This window comes from Mytilus edulis, chromosome 14 (genome assembly GCF_963676685.1).
Source record: "Mytilus edulis chromosome 14, xbMytEdul2.2, whole genome shotgun sequence".
Classification (NCBI taxonomy): domain Eukaryota; kingdom Metazoa; phylum Mollusca; class Bivalvia; order Mytilida; family Mytilidae; genus Mytilus; species Mytilus edulis.
In genome coordinates this window covers 14,123,879-14,141,786 of record NC_092357.1, presented here as the reverse complement: position 1 = coordinate 14,141,786, position 17,908 = coordinate 14,123,879, and the positions used below count along the sequence as shown (strand labels likewise).

Below are 17,908 nucleotides of genomic sequence, written 5' to 3'. Positions count from 1 at the left end.
CCTTAACCTAGGCCTGACTTGCAGCAAACAATAAAATCTTACCCTTATACTTAGAACATTACATAACCTTTCCCTTACCACAAATGATTCATAACCTAAAGTATAAGAACCCTTAAAGAAAATGATGGTTGATTTGACAAATACTACAATCTTTGATTTTCTTTGAGGTAAAGATTGTCACATGTCAATCATATGACAATGATAGATTTCATGACAGCATTTCCCACACAAATATAAACAGCCAATGAAATTCTCAAATAAATAAAATTACTTTTAATTCATCTGGGTCCATTTTATCTTCTGTTCCGTCTTCTACGATGATAATGTTGGTTTTCATTTTACCTGCTCTCTCGTCTCGTAAACTGCTGGCATGCTTACATCCCTACATATAAATATATTAAATTAGATTTTTTTTTAGCCATGATCTTGTCAGTTTATTTTCGACTTATAATTTTGAATGTTCCTCTTGTATCTTTTGCTTCTCTCTACATGATTTATCGTAAAGATATTTTTATTTTTGAGCATCAATTTTTGTGGTTTGTTTTGCAGATTTAACAACATGGTTTTAAGATTACAGCCGATTTGAATGAGTTTGTAGCTAAAGGTAATACTTTAGTTAGCTTGCTTGCTAGCTCAACAGTGAAGTCATTGTTTAGTAATGTATGCTTCTTTCCTTTCGACGTACCCTAGTCCAACAGACAGATAGATTGGTTATCTGTCAGACTAGTCTCCTCTTAAAGAGTATAGTTTACCTAACATAACAATGACTTCACCGTTCAGCTAGCAAGCAAGCTAACCAAAGATATTACCTTTCCTACACACGCATTGAAATCGGTGGTAACACATTCAGACTCAATGGAAAACATGTATTTTTTTTGGTACCATAATTAATGGTTGAAGTGAACTCAAGATTGCAAGGAAAATGGTATAATCAATATGCATCTATATGCATCATATAAACACCAAATTAATGATGCAATAAAATTTGTTGTGAAAAAAAAATAAATCTATTGCAGTTTTTTTTTTAGTTATTCACATACCATTCGTTTTTCTGTGACACTAGCTTCTTTTCCATTCCATACAAACAACACACGACCCAAATCAAGAATGAACACATCACCATGATTCATGGCTGACCACTGCATACCTGCTGCCTACAAATACAAATAAAAGCTGGTAAAAAAACTGTAAAATAATTTTTCAAAATTAATTGCTTCACATCGTAAGACATATATATTTTGACACTACATTTGAATAATATATACGTAATACTATCATAGAACAGCATATATACAAAATCTTGACAAATTGAACAATAAAGTTGGCGCAATCCAGTGTAACAGTACAGTATACTTTTTTACAAGGACTTAAACCCTTTCAAGCCTTTATTTTATAAATTTTACAAAATGCTTTATGTCTGATTTCAAATTTCCTATTCAAATTAAGATCTGATAATTTGTTTAATATTTTCACATCTAAAAACTTAATTCTTTATATCATTTCTCAAAAATGTATTAACAAATAATTCAGCTTTTCACAAATGTTAATTTCTACTTAAAGAAAAAAAAAGTATTTCAATGTAAACTATGTTACACTACCAATTGTATTCTAGCAAAACTCAAAGAATCAAAGCAAAGCAGAATTTGGTATTTCCTAATATTTTTATTGTCCTTAATTTTTTTTGAAAGCAACATAATGAACAATAAAAAATCAAGAATGTATTAGGATTATTGTTTTAAAATTTTTTATTCAAATGATTTCAAACAGCATACACAAATAAACACTGTTTAAAGTTTTAATAAACAGGAAACATAAATTTCCAAGCAAAAACCAATTTTAAAATATTGTTTCCTCTCAAATAGTGAACAATCTTGCGTTAGTTGAAAACCATTCAGTTAAAAAGTTGTCATAAAGTATTTTATTAAATGGTACATTACAATAGTAGTCTCTGTTCTTGGTAAGTTGTCCTTATAGCAAAGCTTTTAAAAATAATTCAACATTTTTTAAACAAAACTGAAACACATACATGTATACTGAATTTCATATGCACACAAAAACATAAATAAAAGGCATGGCCATGAAAATTTATCCATTCCCCAGTAGATAGTCCAGAAAAATTTCCTTTTTATCATGTCTGCACACAAAGCTATAGCATCTTCAGAGAAAATAGAAAATTAAGCAAGAAAAGAAGCCATTCTTCTGAATAAATATCAACTCCACAATTGATCTATTCTTTCAATAATCTTTTTTGCTAAGAATAGAAAATACCACTGGCAAAGTTTTCCACAAGGACTCCGCAAACAGTAAAGCTATTTCAAAATTCTTGGCTTATTAAAGATAGTATCCTAGCTGGTTTATGAAACAAAACTTGATTGATCATTCCATCAATAAGGCCAAACTAAATAAATATGTCAGTTAATGCCTTTATGGGTTCCCTATTGATGTCCTGAATTTTTAAATACCGCAAAATGCACACCTTCAATTTTTAATTAGTGATTATCTTTTTTCTTGAACCTTGGTGCAAACAATCTTCACCTAAAGTTTTTCCAATCAGTGAGATTGATGTTTCACAACACCTGAACAGGTAGGATTCTGGGGATACTTTTAACACCATTAAACATGCAATAAGGAATGTCTTCAATCACATGCATATATCATAGGTGTAATGTATTTCATATACAACTCTAAAAGTTACTTTGTATTAAATTAATTACAATATATAACATCCTCATATTTAACTGTTCTGGTATATCCACAGTTTGAATTATGTATCTGTATTGGGCAAAATAATCTCATTTGAGCCATAAAAATTATCTCACTTTGGAACTTTTCTATTCAGATTTCAAATTTTTGCAACAATCATATTTTTTAAGAAATATATTTCTCACAAGAAATGTTGAAAATGTATTTCAAAATAGTATTCAGAGTCCTTCATTATGTCAGCAAAGTGTAAGATTATACTTTTAAAAGATAAGTAGGAAACTGAAATTATACATAAACAAACAAAAATGAGATATTTTTGTAGTCCTGTTGGTCTTTTTAAGCCCGACCATACTATATTAGTTTAAATTGCAGATACAGAATCTGTACAAACAGTACATGAATATAATGAATGCTCTGTGTTACGTCACCTGACCTTCCAATAACATCCAGTACACTCAAGTCTGATTTATACCCTTCATTAACATCCAGTACACTCAAGTCTGATATATATATATATATATACGATGCATGTACCCTGAAAACTTCTCCTGTCTATATTGCCTGCAGTAAACTGTAGGTACTAAACAACTTTGCCCATAATGATTGAATGATGCCAGTGATTTCAATGTGAGATACACTCAACTTGGAAAAAATCAAACCTATATTTTAGTTCGGGGAAAATTTCCAATCTAGCTCAATGTTTAAATAAATATAAAAATAGCATTCTAATAAACTAAAAATATAACTAGAATATTGTCATTAATTATTCCTAGCATGATATTTGCTATTTTGATCTATTTTATTAGAAAATATTTGTTTCCCATTCTTTATGGATAAACTTGATTGAATATGATAAGAAACTAAAGTTTGCTTAAAGCTTTTAGTAACTATTTTTTTTTCTAGCAAACACACAGAGCAATGACAAAGAATGATGCAATCTTAATTTTAACAAAGAAAATGTTGAGAGATAAAAAAAATCTCATCCTAAAATTAAGGGATTTAAATCATTCATGTTACATTCCCCCTGTTGAAATTTAAGGAAATAATCTGGTTCTCAAATATTAGAAAAATATCTTTATAACTTAAAAATATATCTCCCTTCTTCTACCCAGTACAGGGATAAAAATTCACTCTTTTAACTAGGGGTATAAAAATCAAAGGATTAAAGGTGGTCTTTCCTACATAACAGGGTAAAGGGAAATAACTCCCTTTCTGAAAACGTTCTCTTTCTGTATCCCAAACTAAGCCATAACATCAAAGTGACCGGTAGCATGCATGATTTAGCCAATCTGTGTATACAACAAAATCATAACTTACTTCCAGCTGGTAATCAAAGTTTTAAAATATATATGTAAAGATATAACATTATTATGTCTCAAAGCACATGTGAAGCAAAACTGTGGACACAGATTAATGCCTTGCCTGCTAATTTGCTGGTAATCAAAGTTTTAAAATATACATGTAAAGATATAACATTATCTTGTCTTAGAAGCATGTGAAATAAAATTGTGGACACAGACATATGTCTTGCCTGCTTATGTGCAGTAGATACATGATTTTAACAAAATAAATAAGAATATATATCATGATGTTCCAAAGCATATGTGAAACAAAATTGTGGACACAGATTTTTGCCTTGTCTGCTTATTAACAAAATATAAACAACATAGATATGTGGAGTTATGCCAAATATCACAAATATTAAAATGTGATATATTCATTGCTTGCTTATTTGCCGGATACTTAAAAAATACCATACAATGCATTTATATGTCTAAAAGCAAATGTAATGTAAACTTGTGGACATAGATTGATGTCTGGTCTCCTTTTTTGCAGGTGATAAAAGTTTTAACAGAATATATACAATGTAATTATAAAGCATTATGTCAGAAAGCTCATGTGATATAAATTGTCACAGATATATGTTTTGTCTGCTTATTTGCAGCAAATAAAAAGAATATTGTAACTTGATTGACAGTTTCTTTTTGTAGAAGTTATTGACTTGTCCTTTTTGTATATATCCATGTATAGAGTATTTGATGATCCTTTTTCAGTGCTTTTTACTATTGAATTTCTAAATGACAATTCTAACCCAGTCATTCTTTTTACTTATTGTATGCAGCTATTAAAATAATATATAAAGATTTTTTTATGGGTATTAAATTAAAATGGACATGGTAGAAGGGTAGGAAAGTTAGTTTTATTTATAAATGTGGGTCATGAATCCTTATTGATGTATGTTTATATGATGCAATCAGATTTGCATAGTGATATAGAAAGCATGTTAGTTGTGGGAGGATTTCAGAAGTCCCTTCCTATTTTCCCATATCCATCTTAATGGAACAGCCCTGATTAATTGAAAATACACAAAGTAATCATACAATTACATTATAACATACCTCTGTCACTCTAACATGATGTTTTCCTTTAACATGTAATAATCTCTGTCGGAATTTATGTTCTACATGATTGAATCCTGAAGCATGGCCACCTTCAAGATATCTGAAAATAATTTGGGTTATTGTAAATTCAGAAATCTTGGTGTGCACTTAATATTGCAATTGTTGAAAAATTATTAAAAAAAAGATTAAAATGAGATTTCATGAATGCTGTATGAAAATCATGCTATCAAAATTATAGGAAAGGAGATTTTTTCTAAATTTTTTCTTCACAATTTTCACTATGAAAAGTTCTGTAGGTTTCATATACCTGTTAAACAAAGTTTTTGATACATGTCCATATTTGTATGATTAAATGGAAATTTGGTGCATCAAAAGTGTTGAAGGCAAACGTATAGATATTAAAATTTACAATCTTTCCTGCCTTGTGGAAATATGAAATATAAATTACTGTTATTGAAAAATCAAAATCAAGAACAAATATAATTAGTTTAAATATAAAGGAATATTAACAGAAAAAAATTTTTTAACGAAAAAAAAAAACTAGAGGTCTTAATATTCAAGATAATAACCAAAAACAGCAAAATTTCTTTATAAAATACCAATTAGGGGGCAGCAACCCAACAACCAGTTGTCCAATTCATCTAAAACTTTCAGGGCAGAGAGATATTGACTTAATTAACAATTTAACCCCTTGTCAGGTTTTCTCTAAATCCTTTGGTTTCAGAGTTATAAGCCAAAATCTACATTTCACCCCTATGTTCTATTTTTAGCCATGGCGGCCAGGTCACCGGACATATCTTTTAATCAAGATACCCTAATAATGATTGTGGCTAAGTTTGGTTAAATTTGACCCAGTAGTTTCAGAAGAGAAGATTTTTGTAAAAGATAACAAAAATTTATGAAAAATTGGTAAAAAAATACTATAAAGGGCAATATCTCCTTAAGGGGTCAACTGACCATTTTGGTCATGTTGTCTTATTTGTAGATCTTACTTTGCTGAACATTAATGCTTACAGTTTATATCTATCTATAGTTATATTCAAGATAATAACCAAAAACAGGAAAATTTCCTTAAAATTACCAATTCAGGGGCAGCAACCCAACAACCAGTTGTCCAATTCATCTAAAACTTTCAGGGCAGAGAGATATTGACTTAATTAACAATTTAACCCCTTGTCAGGTTTTCTCTAAATGCTTTGGTTTCAGAGTTATAAGCCAAAATCTACATTTCACCCCTATGTTCTATTTTTAGCCATGGCGGCCAGGTCACCGGACATATCTTTTAATCAAGATACCCTTATAATGATTGTGGCTAAGTTTGGTTAAATTTGACCCAGTAGTTTCAGAAGAGAAGATTTTTGTAAAAGATAACAAAAATTTATGAAAAATTGGTAAAAAAATACTATAAAGGGCAATATCTCCTTAAGGGGTCAACTGACCATTTTGGTCATGTTGTCTTATTTGTAGATCTTACTTTGCTGAACATTAATGCTTACAGTTTATATCTATCTATAGTTATATTCAAGATAATAACCAAAAACAGGAAAATTTCCTTAAAATTACCAATTCAGGGGCAGCAACCCAACAACCAGTTGTCAAATTCATCTGAAAATTTCAGGGAAGATAGAAATTGACCTGATAAACAATTTTACCCCGGTGGAATTTGCTCTAAATGCTTCGGTTTCAGAGTTATAAGCCAAAATCTATATTTTACCCCTATGTTCTATTTTTAGTCATGGTGGCCATTTTGGTTAGTTGGCTGGGTCACTGGACACATTTCTTAAACTAATGATGATTGTGGCCAAGTTTGGTTAAACTTGGCCCAGTAATTTCAAAGGAGAAGATTTTTGTAAAAGTTAATGACGACAGGAGCCAAGTGATGGGAAAAGCTCACTTGGCCCTTTAGGCCAGGTGAGCTAAAAAGGGGATAGGGTCCATTCCATAATTCAATAAGCCAAAAGAAACTAATTTTCATGAAAATTCATTGGTTATGTCCAAGCTTACTTCATGCCTCCTTTTGGTTTGAAATAATTCATAAACAGTTTAGATTCATGTCCTTCCACTTCTCTGTGTTGTACTGGTCCCCCTCCCATATAATCATCCAGTTCAACTGTCTTGTAGGCTGCTACACCTGCCTCATCCTAAAATATAAATGTTAACAGTTAAAATCAAAGTATGTAATAGTAAATTATTACAAAATATTTACCATGAAATGTATGTCTGAAAGTGAAACTGTTTTGTGAATTATAATTAGCAGAATACAAGCATTGTTCCTCTAAGTATACTCCAACTGTAAGTCAAAGTTTTGGGAAACAGGAAGTATGTGACTACCAGAAGAATTAAAGAGCTGCCCCATTAGCACATGATAAGCCTGTTTGCTTTTTCAAAGAATAAAATTCAATATGTCCTCAGTGTCTTATCAGATATTTATAAAACAAAAACTAAATGGATAATGTTTTAATAGATATAATCCAGTCACAAAAGTTTCATGAAGACTGCTAAACAGACTTTAGAGATTTTGTCCAAAAATGGAAGCTAGATCCCTCTTTTTTAGGAATAAAATCAACTTGGAAACATATAATATCTTTAAACTTTAAAAGGGAGAAGGATGTATAGAATGTTATGATTTTGTATTTCTAAGCAGTAGAGATAATAAGTCAGTACCATAGGGTTTGATTGCCTTTCATGCAATCTTTACCAAAAAAACAAGACATGATTCTGAAGGTACCAGTCTTTGTTTGTTGTATATCTTGATAATTTTTCAAACTCCAGATAGCATTTTTTTTAAATTCTGTTCGTTGGTTTGATATTTCTTTCTCACCTTTTCTTTTAAAATAACTGTTGTTGACAGAGCAAAGTGAATGATTCATTTTCAAAAATTTTGCAATTAGAAAAATAACACAAATAAAAATCATGATGAATGTGGAATATGTAAAATGAAAATCTTCTAATCACACATTTTTTACGAATACGTTAGGTTTTGCATATGTAATAACCTCAAAATTACCCGGGGCAAAAAAGAGTATATTGGTTATTGTGCCCTGATTCCAAATGATGTGACTTCATTGCATCATTAACAACAATTGATAACACTTTTGTGATTAAATGTTTATGATTTTACCTGTTATGTTTCATTAAATTGTTATAAATTTTTTTTTTCTTTTATCTCTAGAACAATAATATGTGATAGATAGATTATAACATGCCCTTTTTCATATTGGCCCTGGTATCATATCTCGGCCCATATTGGCCCTTGGCTGAAGTCTTGGGCAGATATAGGAGTATCAAGGTGATACCATGCAGGGCCAGTATGGAAAAAGGCATGTTATAATCTATACTTATTTAGAAGTAAATAAAGTAAATTCAAAATGACAAATTTAATCACAGTGAGAAAGAGCTAAATGAAAAATAAAGTATCCTTGAATTGAGTAGGGTCACATGACTGTATAAATAAGTTAATTACCTGAGTTGTGTCAGAACCTAACCAGAAATGTATATGAACATCAAAGACGCCTTTAATTTCTTTCATCTGGAATGAAAACATATATTAATTGTTATAAATACACTGAGTGAAGTAACCTGATATACACAATACAGGCAGCCTAAAATAACCATATAAACTAAATTTTATTGTTCATATATCAATCATTTAGTTTTAGATATCAACAGGTTTACACAATGTTTAAGTCACATGGGCATGAAAGTACTTATATTTAAAAATTATTTCTTGATAATCAAAATTCCAGTTTGGTTGGGTTATTTTAACTTTGCTATAGTTCTAAAGCTTTGAAATGCTGGAACATAACATTATTATCAGTATAGATTCATTTATTTTCAATGGGATTTTTTGCGACTATCATACAAGTGAGAGGTTCATCTAGCTATAACACCAAAAGTTTAATCCACCATTTTTAAATAAGAAAATGGCTGTACGAAATAGGAGTATATAAGTTTTTATCCATTTGCTTGATGTGATTGAGGTTTTGATTTTGCCTTTTAATAACAGACTTTCCTTTTTGTATTTTTTGTCGATATTTACAAGCCTATATGTTGAACATTTAAATTGGTGGTTCATCTTTATCTATGAAATCCACGAAAAATGGGAATCCTGGATATAATACTGAATCCAGAGTTTATAGATCCTACATAAAATTATGTAATCTGAAAAAATCTGTTTTAAACTATTATAGTCAGAGCTTTAAAATTTTAGACCAGCAAAAATTACAAAAATTCTGCATTAGCCACACACAATCACACAAAATTAAGAAATAAAGGAAATCAGATCATCGGATTTTTGTCAGTTTCTTCAAAATTATTAGATAGTAATATTTCAGAAATCTTTCCCCCTTAATTGTTATGAACCTTTTAAACAATGTCGACTTCAATATGAATTACAGCAATGGAAGTTTCACTGCATTTAGTTTTTTTCAAGTCTAAGTAGGAATTAATGTTACTATCAATTAATTCATTGATTGGAAAGAATTACCAGGATTTACCAGTGAATTAAAATCCGAAAACTTTACATGTGAAATAAACTGGGTTATTTCACTCCTCTGAATATTTTCTAATTTATAAAAATTCCACAATTATATAAGTTATTCTATAATTGTAACACTATGTAATATCTTTTTCATTATATATACTATTATCTATAAATCAGCTGTAAGAGTAAATCTCCTGCAGACAGATCTATAAAAACCAAAAACAATTATACTGCAATTTTATTTATATTCGTGGATATCGATTTTTGTGGATTGAGGTTAACTTTCCTTTTCCTGAATATGTAATTTCCTTGACTTGATGAATTCTGTAAACAAGCCTTTAGAAAAGAATCTAATTTGTTGTAGTTGTAAAATTTGGCAACACTTTTAGGAATTTTAAATCTCAATGCTCTTCAACTTCGTACTATATTTGGCCTTTTTTAACTTTTTTGGATTCGAGCGTCACTGATGAGTCTTTTGTAGACGAAACATGCGTCTGGCGTATATATAAAATTTAGTCCTGGTATCTTGTTTGTAGTTAACCTAAAAACCCCAAAAATTGGTATCCCACGAAAAATAACGAATCTGCAGTAGTATAATTACATAGCCCCATTAGTCTACAGTTTAAAGCTGGGGAACTTGTAGAAAGAAGCAATTTAAAAATGACAGTACTTTTGCACATGTACATATTTTAAGTACTTTGACTTAGAGCTACTGAAAATGTCCCCTTACTATGTATCACTGTATTGAAGACTTTCAAATTTTTGTGGTCTTATTTCAGTACCATAATTCTACAGAAATAGATTCTTTAGTACAAATCAAGAGTACCAATTTTGTACCTTTGGTCAGAGAACATTATAAGTCATAAACATATGAACTATAAAAGTACAAAAATATATCAACCATACTTTTGGTAGTTGCTTTGAACTCATCAGTAGTGTAATGTTATCTAAATTTTTACAGAAAATGTAATAATCAAAGTGTTAAGAGAGAGCCATATCTCTTGCACGTTAAAGACACCCTTGTAGATTTCGAAAAAGAGAAGGCTAATGCCGCTACAAGGCAGCACTCGCACCCGCAAAGTGGAAAGGGATTAATATAAGTAGCAAAACTTGTTTCCCAATCCACTATAAATAAATATGTTTAAACTAATCAAAGTACTCCAAATGTATAAAATATGAGTAAATTATCAAATCAATGGGTACATAAAAATTGTAGGAATATTAGGTTGTACTGTAAAATAAAGGTTCTGAAATAGTACCATTATTTGGAAGTACTTAAAAACAGGTGTTCACTACAGTGATATTTTCAGTACTTCAAATCTATAATACTAAAAAAATGTACACATGCAAAAGTATATGTGACTACCCTGTAAGTATATGTGACTACCCTGTAAGAGGAATTACGGTTGACTGCCACTCTATAAAAAAGCTTTTTGTGAAAAGATGAGCTTAAAAATAGATACCCGACCAAAAGCATTATAAATACTACTTATAATAGAAAAGGTAATGGGATAAACTGGTAAATGAAATATAAATAATCAACTGTTCCTTCGAGTTTTTTGTTTTAAGGCTGTGCATATACTGGTTTTGTGTCATGGTTTATTATACATGTCCTCAATATTTTTTGTTTGTCTATGTAAAGTTTTTTTGGTTTAAAATTAGACAAATAAGTTTTTTGTGTTTAAAAATATTTAGACCTAGAAGTTTTTTTTATTATCTATAACAATAGAGTGAATTGAGGCACATCATCATTCCTCTAGACAAAAAGAATGTGTTGAAAAAATAGTAGTGAATAGGAGTGAGTAAAATGTGGACATACTTATAGTCAGTAATAGAATCTTTGAAGATAATAATCATAAAGTGACAAGTTCTTCTTAGAAAAATTTGCTCCATCAATTAAGGTTCACATTTTAAAACTAGAGGCTCTAAAGAGCCTGTGTCGCTCACCTTGGTCTATGTGACTATTAAACAAAGGAAGCAGATGGATTCATGACAAAAGTGTATTTTGGTGATGGTGATGTGTTTGTACATCTTACTTTACTGAACATCCTTGCAGCTTACAATTATCTCTATCTATAATGAACTTGGCCCAGTAGTTTCAGTGGAAAATTTTAGTAAAAATTTACAATTTTATAAAAATTGTTGAAAATTGACTATAAAGGACAATAACTCCTTAGGGGGTCAATTGACCATTTCGGTCATGTTGACTTATTTGTAAATCTTACTTTGCTGAACATTATTGCTGTTTACAGTTTATCTCTATCTATAATAATATTCAAGACAATAACCAAAAACAGCAAAATTTCCTTAAAATTACCAATTCAGGGGCAGCAACCCAACAACGGGTTGTCCGATTCATTTGAAAATTTCGGGGCAGATAGATCTTGACCTGATAAACAATTTAACCCCTGTCAGTTTTGCTCTAAACGCTTTGGTTTTTGAGTTATAAGCCAAAAACTGCATTTTACCCCTATGTTCTATTTTTAGCCATGGCGGCCATCTTGGTTGGATGGCCAGGTCATCGGACACATTTTTTAAACTAGATACCCCAAAGATGATTGTGGATAAGTTTGGATTAATTTGGCCCATCAGTTTCAGAGGAGAAGATTTTTGTAAAAGATTACTAAGATTTACGAAAAATGGTTAAAAATTGACTTTAAAGGGCAATAACTCCTATATGGGTCAACTGACCATTTCGGTCATGTTGACTTATTTGTAAATCTTACTTTGCTGAACATTATTGCTGTTTACAGTTTATTTCTATCTATAATAATTTTCAAGATAATAACCAAAAACAGTAAAATTTCCTTAAAATTACCAATTCAGGGGCAGCAACCCAACAACGGGTTGTCCGATTTATCTGAAAATTTCAGGGCAGATAGATCTTGACCTGATAAACAATTTGACCCCGTGTCAGATTTGCTCTAAAGGCTTTGGTTTTTGAGTTATAAGCCAAAAACTGCATTTTACCCCTATGTTCTATTTTTAGCCATGGCGGCCATCTTGGTTGGATGGCCGGGTCATCAGACACATTTTTTAAACTAGATAACCAAAAGATGATTGTGGATAAGTTTGGATTAATTTGACCCAGTAGTTTCAGAGGAGAAGATTTTTGTAAAAGATTACTAAGATTTACGAAAAATGGTTAAAAATTGACTATAAAGGGCAATAACTCCTATATTGGTCAACTGACCATTTCGGTCATGTTGACTTATTTGTAAATCTTACTTTGCTGAACATTATTGCTGTTTACAGTTTATTTCTATCTATAATAATTTTCAAGATAATAACCAAAAACAGTAAAATTTCCTTAAAATTACCAATTCAGGGGCATCAACCCAACAACAGGTTGTCAGATTCATCTGAAAATTTCAGGGTAAATAGATCTAGACCTGATAAATAATTTTTCCAATTGTCAGATTTGCTCTAAATGCTTTGGTTTTTAAGTTATAAGCCAAAAACTGCATTTTACCCCTATGTTCTATTTTTAGCCGTGGCGGCCATCTTGGTTGGTTGGCCGGGTCACCGGACACATTTTTTAAACTAAATACCCCAAAGATAATTGTGGCCAAGTTTGGATAAATTTGGCCTAGTAGTTTCAGAGGAGAAGATTTTTGTAAAAGATTACTAAGATTTACGAAAAATGGTTAAAAATTGACTATAAAGGGCAATAACTCCTATATGGGTCAACTGACCATTTCGGTCATGTTGACTTATTTGTAGATCTTACTTTGCTGAACATTATTGCTGTTTACAGTTTATCTCTATCTATAATAATATTCAAGATAATAACCATATAACGGCAAAATTTCCTTAAAATTGCCAATTCAGGGGCAGCAACCCAACAACCGGTTGTCCGATTCGTCTAAAAATTTCAGGGCAGATAGATCTTGACTTAATAAACAATTTAACCCCATGTCAGATTTGCTCTAAATGGTTCGGTTTCAGAGTTATAAGCCAAAAACTGCATTTTACCCCTATGTTCTATTTTTAGCCATGGCGGCCATCTTGGTTGGTTGGCCGGGTAACCGAACACATTTTTTAAACTAGATACCCCAATGATGATTGTGGCCAAGTTTGGTTAAATTTGGCCCAGTAGTTTCAGAGGAGAAGATTTTTGTAAAAGTTAACGACGACGGACGACGGACGACGCCAGACGCCGGACGCCGGACGCCAAGTGATGAGAAAAGCTCACTTGGCCCTTCGGGCCAGGTGAGCTAAAAAGAAATGTTTTAGGAACCTCAAAGGAATAATCATGATAATCCCAAAAATTTGTAAGGGTTCCGCGGAACCCAGTGTCTCGCCTATTTTTGCTGTAAATTGCAGACTCAACAACAATGAGGGAAAAAATCAATAAAAATATTCCTCTTGTTACATGTACTATTTTATGATTGCAAGAAAATCTAAGTCCATTTAAAAGTAAATTACAGAAAAAACTGAGTAATCTTTTTACAAATTTTACTTCTGGATACAATATTATGATCATAAATAAGCTTCTGTCCAAGTTTGGTACAAACCCAGGATAGTTTAAGAAAGTTATTAAAATTTTTAAAACTTTAACCACAGAGTGAATGTAATGGTTCCCTGGAGAATAACTAAGTCCATTTAAAAGTAAAATATGGAAAAAATGGATTTATTTATTTACAAAATTTACTTCTGGATACTATCTTATGATCATAAACAAGCTTCTGTCCAAATTTGGTACAAACCCAGGATAGTTTAAGAAAGTTCTAAAAACTTTAACCACAGAGTGAATGTAATGTTTCTCCGCAGAAAAAACTAAGTCCATTTATAAGTAAAATATGGAAACAAGAGGCTCTCAAGAGCCTGAATCGCTCACCTGAATTTTTTTTGGTTTAATCTCTCATCAATGATTATTTTGGCTTTTCAATTTATTTAAATGTTCTTTGAATCGTCCTATTTTCTTCAAAAGCAAAAAAAAATCATTTTCTCCTATGTTCTATTTTAGCCATAGGAGCTATGTTTCTTGACATACAAGGAAATGAAATATAAAATTTATACTAGATACTCTGAAACTCTGAAACTCATTTAGCATAAGTTTGGCTGAAATTGATACAGCAGTTTCATAAGAGAAGATTTTTTAAAGTAAGTCAACATGGTGAACAAATTGTGAAAAAAGTCTTTAAAGGGCAATAACTCCTAAAGAGGTCAATTGACAATTTTGGTCAAATTGACTTATTTGTAGATCTTACTTTGCTGATCATATTTGCTGTTTACAGTTTATCTTTATCTATAATAATATTCAAGATAATGACCAAAAACTGCAAAATTTCCTTAAAATTACCAATTAAGTGGCAGCAACCCAACAATTGGATGTTTGATTCATCTGAAAATTTCAGGGCTGATAGATATTGACCTAATGAACATTTTTACTCCATGTCAGATTTGCTCTTAATGCTTTCGTTTTTGAGATATAAGCCAAAAACTGCATTTGACCCCTATGTTCTATTTTAAGTAACGGCGGCCATGTTTTTTGACGGATCAAAAATCAAAGCACACACTTTGTGCAGGATAATCTAAGGAACAACCATGCTAAGTTTTAACCAAATCCATTCAGTAGTTTCAGAGGAGAAGATTTTTTAAAGTTAGCAAATATGATGAACAAATTGTGAAAAATTGTCATTAAAGGACAATAACCCCTTAAGGGGTCAATTGACAATTTTGGTCATATTAACTTATTTGTAGATCTTACTTTGCTGATCTTTTTTGCTGTTTACAGTTTATCTTTATCTATAATAATATTCAAGATAATGACCAAAAACTGCAAAATTTCCTTAAAATTACCAATTAAGTGGCAGCAACCCAACAATGGTTTGTTTGATTCATCTGAAAATTTCAGGGCTGATAGATCTTGACCTAATGAACATTTTTACTCCATGTCAGATTTGCTCTAAATGCTTTCGTTTTTGAGATATAAGCCAAAAACTGCACTTGACCCCTATGTTCTATTTTAAGTAACGGTGGCCATGTTTTTTGACGGATCAAAAATCAAAGCACACACTTTGTGCAGGATAATCTAAGGAACAATCATGCTAAGTTTTAACCAAATCCATTCAGTAGTTTCAGAGGAGAAGATTTTTTAAAGTTAGCAAATATGATGAACAAATTGTGAAAAATTGTCATTAAAGGACAATAACCCCTTAAGGGGTCAATTGACAATTTTGGTCATATTAACTTATTTGTAGATCTTACTTTGCTGATCTTTTTTGCTGTTTACAGTTTATCTCTATCTATAATAATATTCAAGATAATGACCAAAAACTGCAAAATTTCCTTAAAATTACCAATTAAGTGGCAGCAACCCAACAATGGTTTGTTTGATTCATCTGAAAATTTCAGGGCTGATAGATCTTGACCTAATGAACATTTTTACCCCATGTCAGATTTGCTCTAAATGCTTTCGTTTTTGAGATATAAGCCAAAAACTGCATTTGACCCCTATGTTCTATTTTAAGTAACGGCGGCCATGTTTTTTGACGGATCAAAAATTGAAGCGCACATTTTGTGCAGGATATACTAAGGAACAATCATGTTAAGTTTCATTCAAATCCATTCAGTAGTTTCAGAGGAGAAGATGTTTGAAAAATTGTTAACGACGACAGACGACGACGACGACGACGACGACGACGACGTCGACGACGACGGACGCCAAGTGATGAGAAAAGCTCACATGGCCTTTTAGGCCAGGTGAGCTAAAAATGGAATTTTATTTTTTCAAAATTTACTTCTGGATATTATCTTATGATCATAAACAAGCTTCTGTGCAAGTTTAGTACAAACCCAGGATAGTTTGAGAAAGTTATTAAAATTCTAAAAACTTTAACTACAGAGTGAATGTTTTGTTTCCTCGCAGAAAAAACTAAGTCCATTTATAGTAAAATACGGAAAAAATGGAATTTTATTTTTACAAAATTTACTTTTGGATACTACCTTATGATCATAAACAAGCTTCTGTCAAAGTTTGGTAGAAATCCAGTATAGTTTAAGAAAGTTATTAAAATTTCAAAAACTTTAACCACAGAGTGAATATTTGTTGACGCCGCCAACGACGACGGAATGTAGGATCGCTTAGTCTCGCTTTTTCGACTAAAGTCGAAGGCTCGACAAAAACCATTTCAAAATCATTATTTTTTTAAGAGTTATTTAATGTTACATTCCTCTGGAAAAAAAGCCATATTAGAATTAGAAATTATCCACATCAATCAACTTATTTACTACCACAAATACTTTTTAACAGCCTACTACAAAAACTTTTAAACTCAGTTTTTGACAGTAAAACATATGATGTTGCTTGCAAATTCAGTTCTCTAAGTTCTGACAGTAAAATATATGACTGTTGCTTGAAAATTTCAGTTCTCTAAATTCTGACAGTAAAATATATAACTGTTGCTTGCAAATTTCAGTTCTATAAATTCTAAAATAAGTATAAAAGATGGTTGGAGCTATAGATATATTGGTGGAAGCTTCTAATCAAATATATATATATGAAAGCCTGGAAAATGTCATCTATGTTCTTAATAATATTATCCACTGTCCTAAATGCGACTTCATAAAACTGAAAAGCTGTGAAGCAAAACAAAATTATTGCAGTAAAATGACCGACTGATCGTGGCAAAAACAAAGCAATACCTTCACATTACAACCTCTCTCGTCTCCCTCCTCAGCGATCTGATTTGAAAATAGCATGCATTTCATAATGAGATAATACAGTTTACTTTATTTTTTGGTTAAGTGCACATGCAGTAGCTAGCATCTGTTATGTACTGCAAATTGATTTTTAAAAATTGATTTCTGTATTTTCATCTTCTGTGACTACGTTTAACAACGGCAAAATGTGTATTTTTTCAACTCTTATATATGAAATCCATGATAATTTGTACTAATATGAATTGAAGAAGATGTCTTTGTGAAACTAAATAGATATCATTCAAGTAGCTTAGTGTTGTTATAGAATAGTTACTCCATTAATACCTCAAAACTATAAAAATCGAATTTTGAAGAAAACAAGTATGATGATAGGAGTTTTTAATGACCTTGACTGGCTATACAGCTCTCCCAAGGTTAGTAAAACAAGCACAAACATTTTAGGGCCTTTTATAGCTGACTATGCAGTATGGACTTTGATAATTGTCACCTATAGTTGTTAATTTATGTTTCATTTGGTCTTTGTGGAGAGTTGTCTTATTGGCAATCATCCCAAAATTCTTATCTTTATAGAACACACAGTTTAATTATTAGCAAACAAATTTATACTGGGGTAAAACCTTTCCATACAATTTACATGGTATAATAGATTAAC

General features: G+C 31.0%; 1 protein-coding gene across 11 annotated transcripts in view; it reads right to left on the bottom strand.

The window, feature by feature from the left end:
- Positions 1–17,908, bottom strand: part of LOC139503614 (advillin-like) — a 56,520-nt gene that overhangs the window by 17,693 nt on the left and 20,919 nt on the right. For 9 of the 11 annotated variants that reach the window (XM_071293423.1, XM_071293433.1, XM_071293432.1 and 6 more), the window contains 6 exons: positions 17,239–17,277; positions 8,569–8,634; positions 7,110–7,246; positions 5,103–5,205; positions 1,041–1,154; positions 272–382 (listed from right to left, as the gene is read on the bottom strand). In XM_071293423.1, coding sequence (XP_071149524.1) covers positions 272–382; positions 1,041–1,154; positions 5,103–5,205; positions 7,110–7,246; positions 8,569–8,634; positions 17,239–17,277 — 570 coding nt within the window. The remainder of the gene's footprint in view (positions 1–271; positions 383–1,040; positions 1,155–5,102; positions 5,206–7,109; positions 7,247–8,568; positions 8,635–17,238; positions 17,278–17,908) is intronic. The other 2 variants (XM_071293430.1, XM_071293431.1) reach the window with 1 other exon arrangement.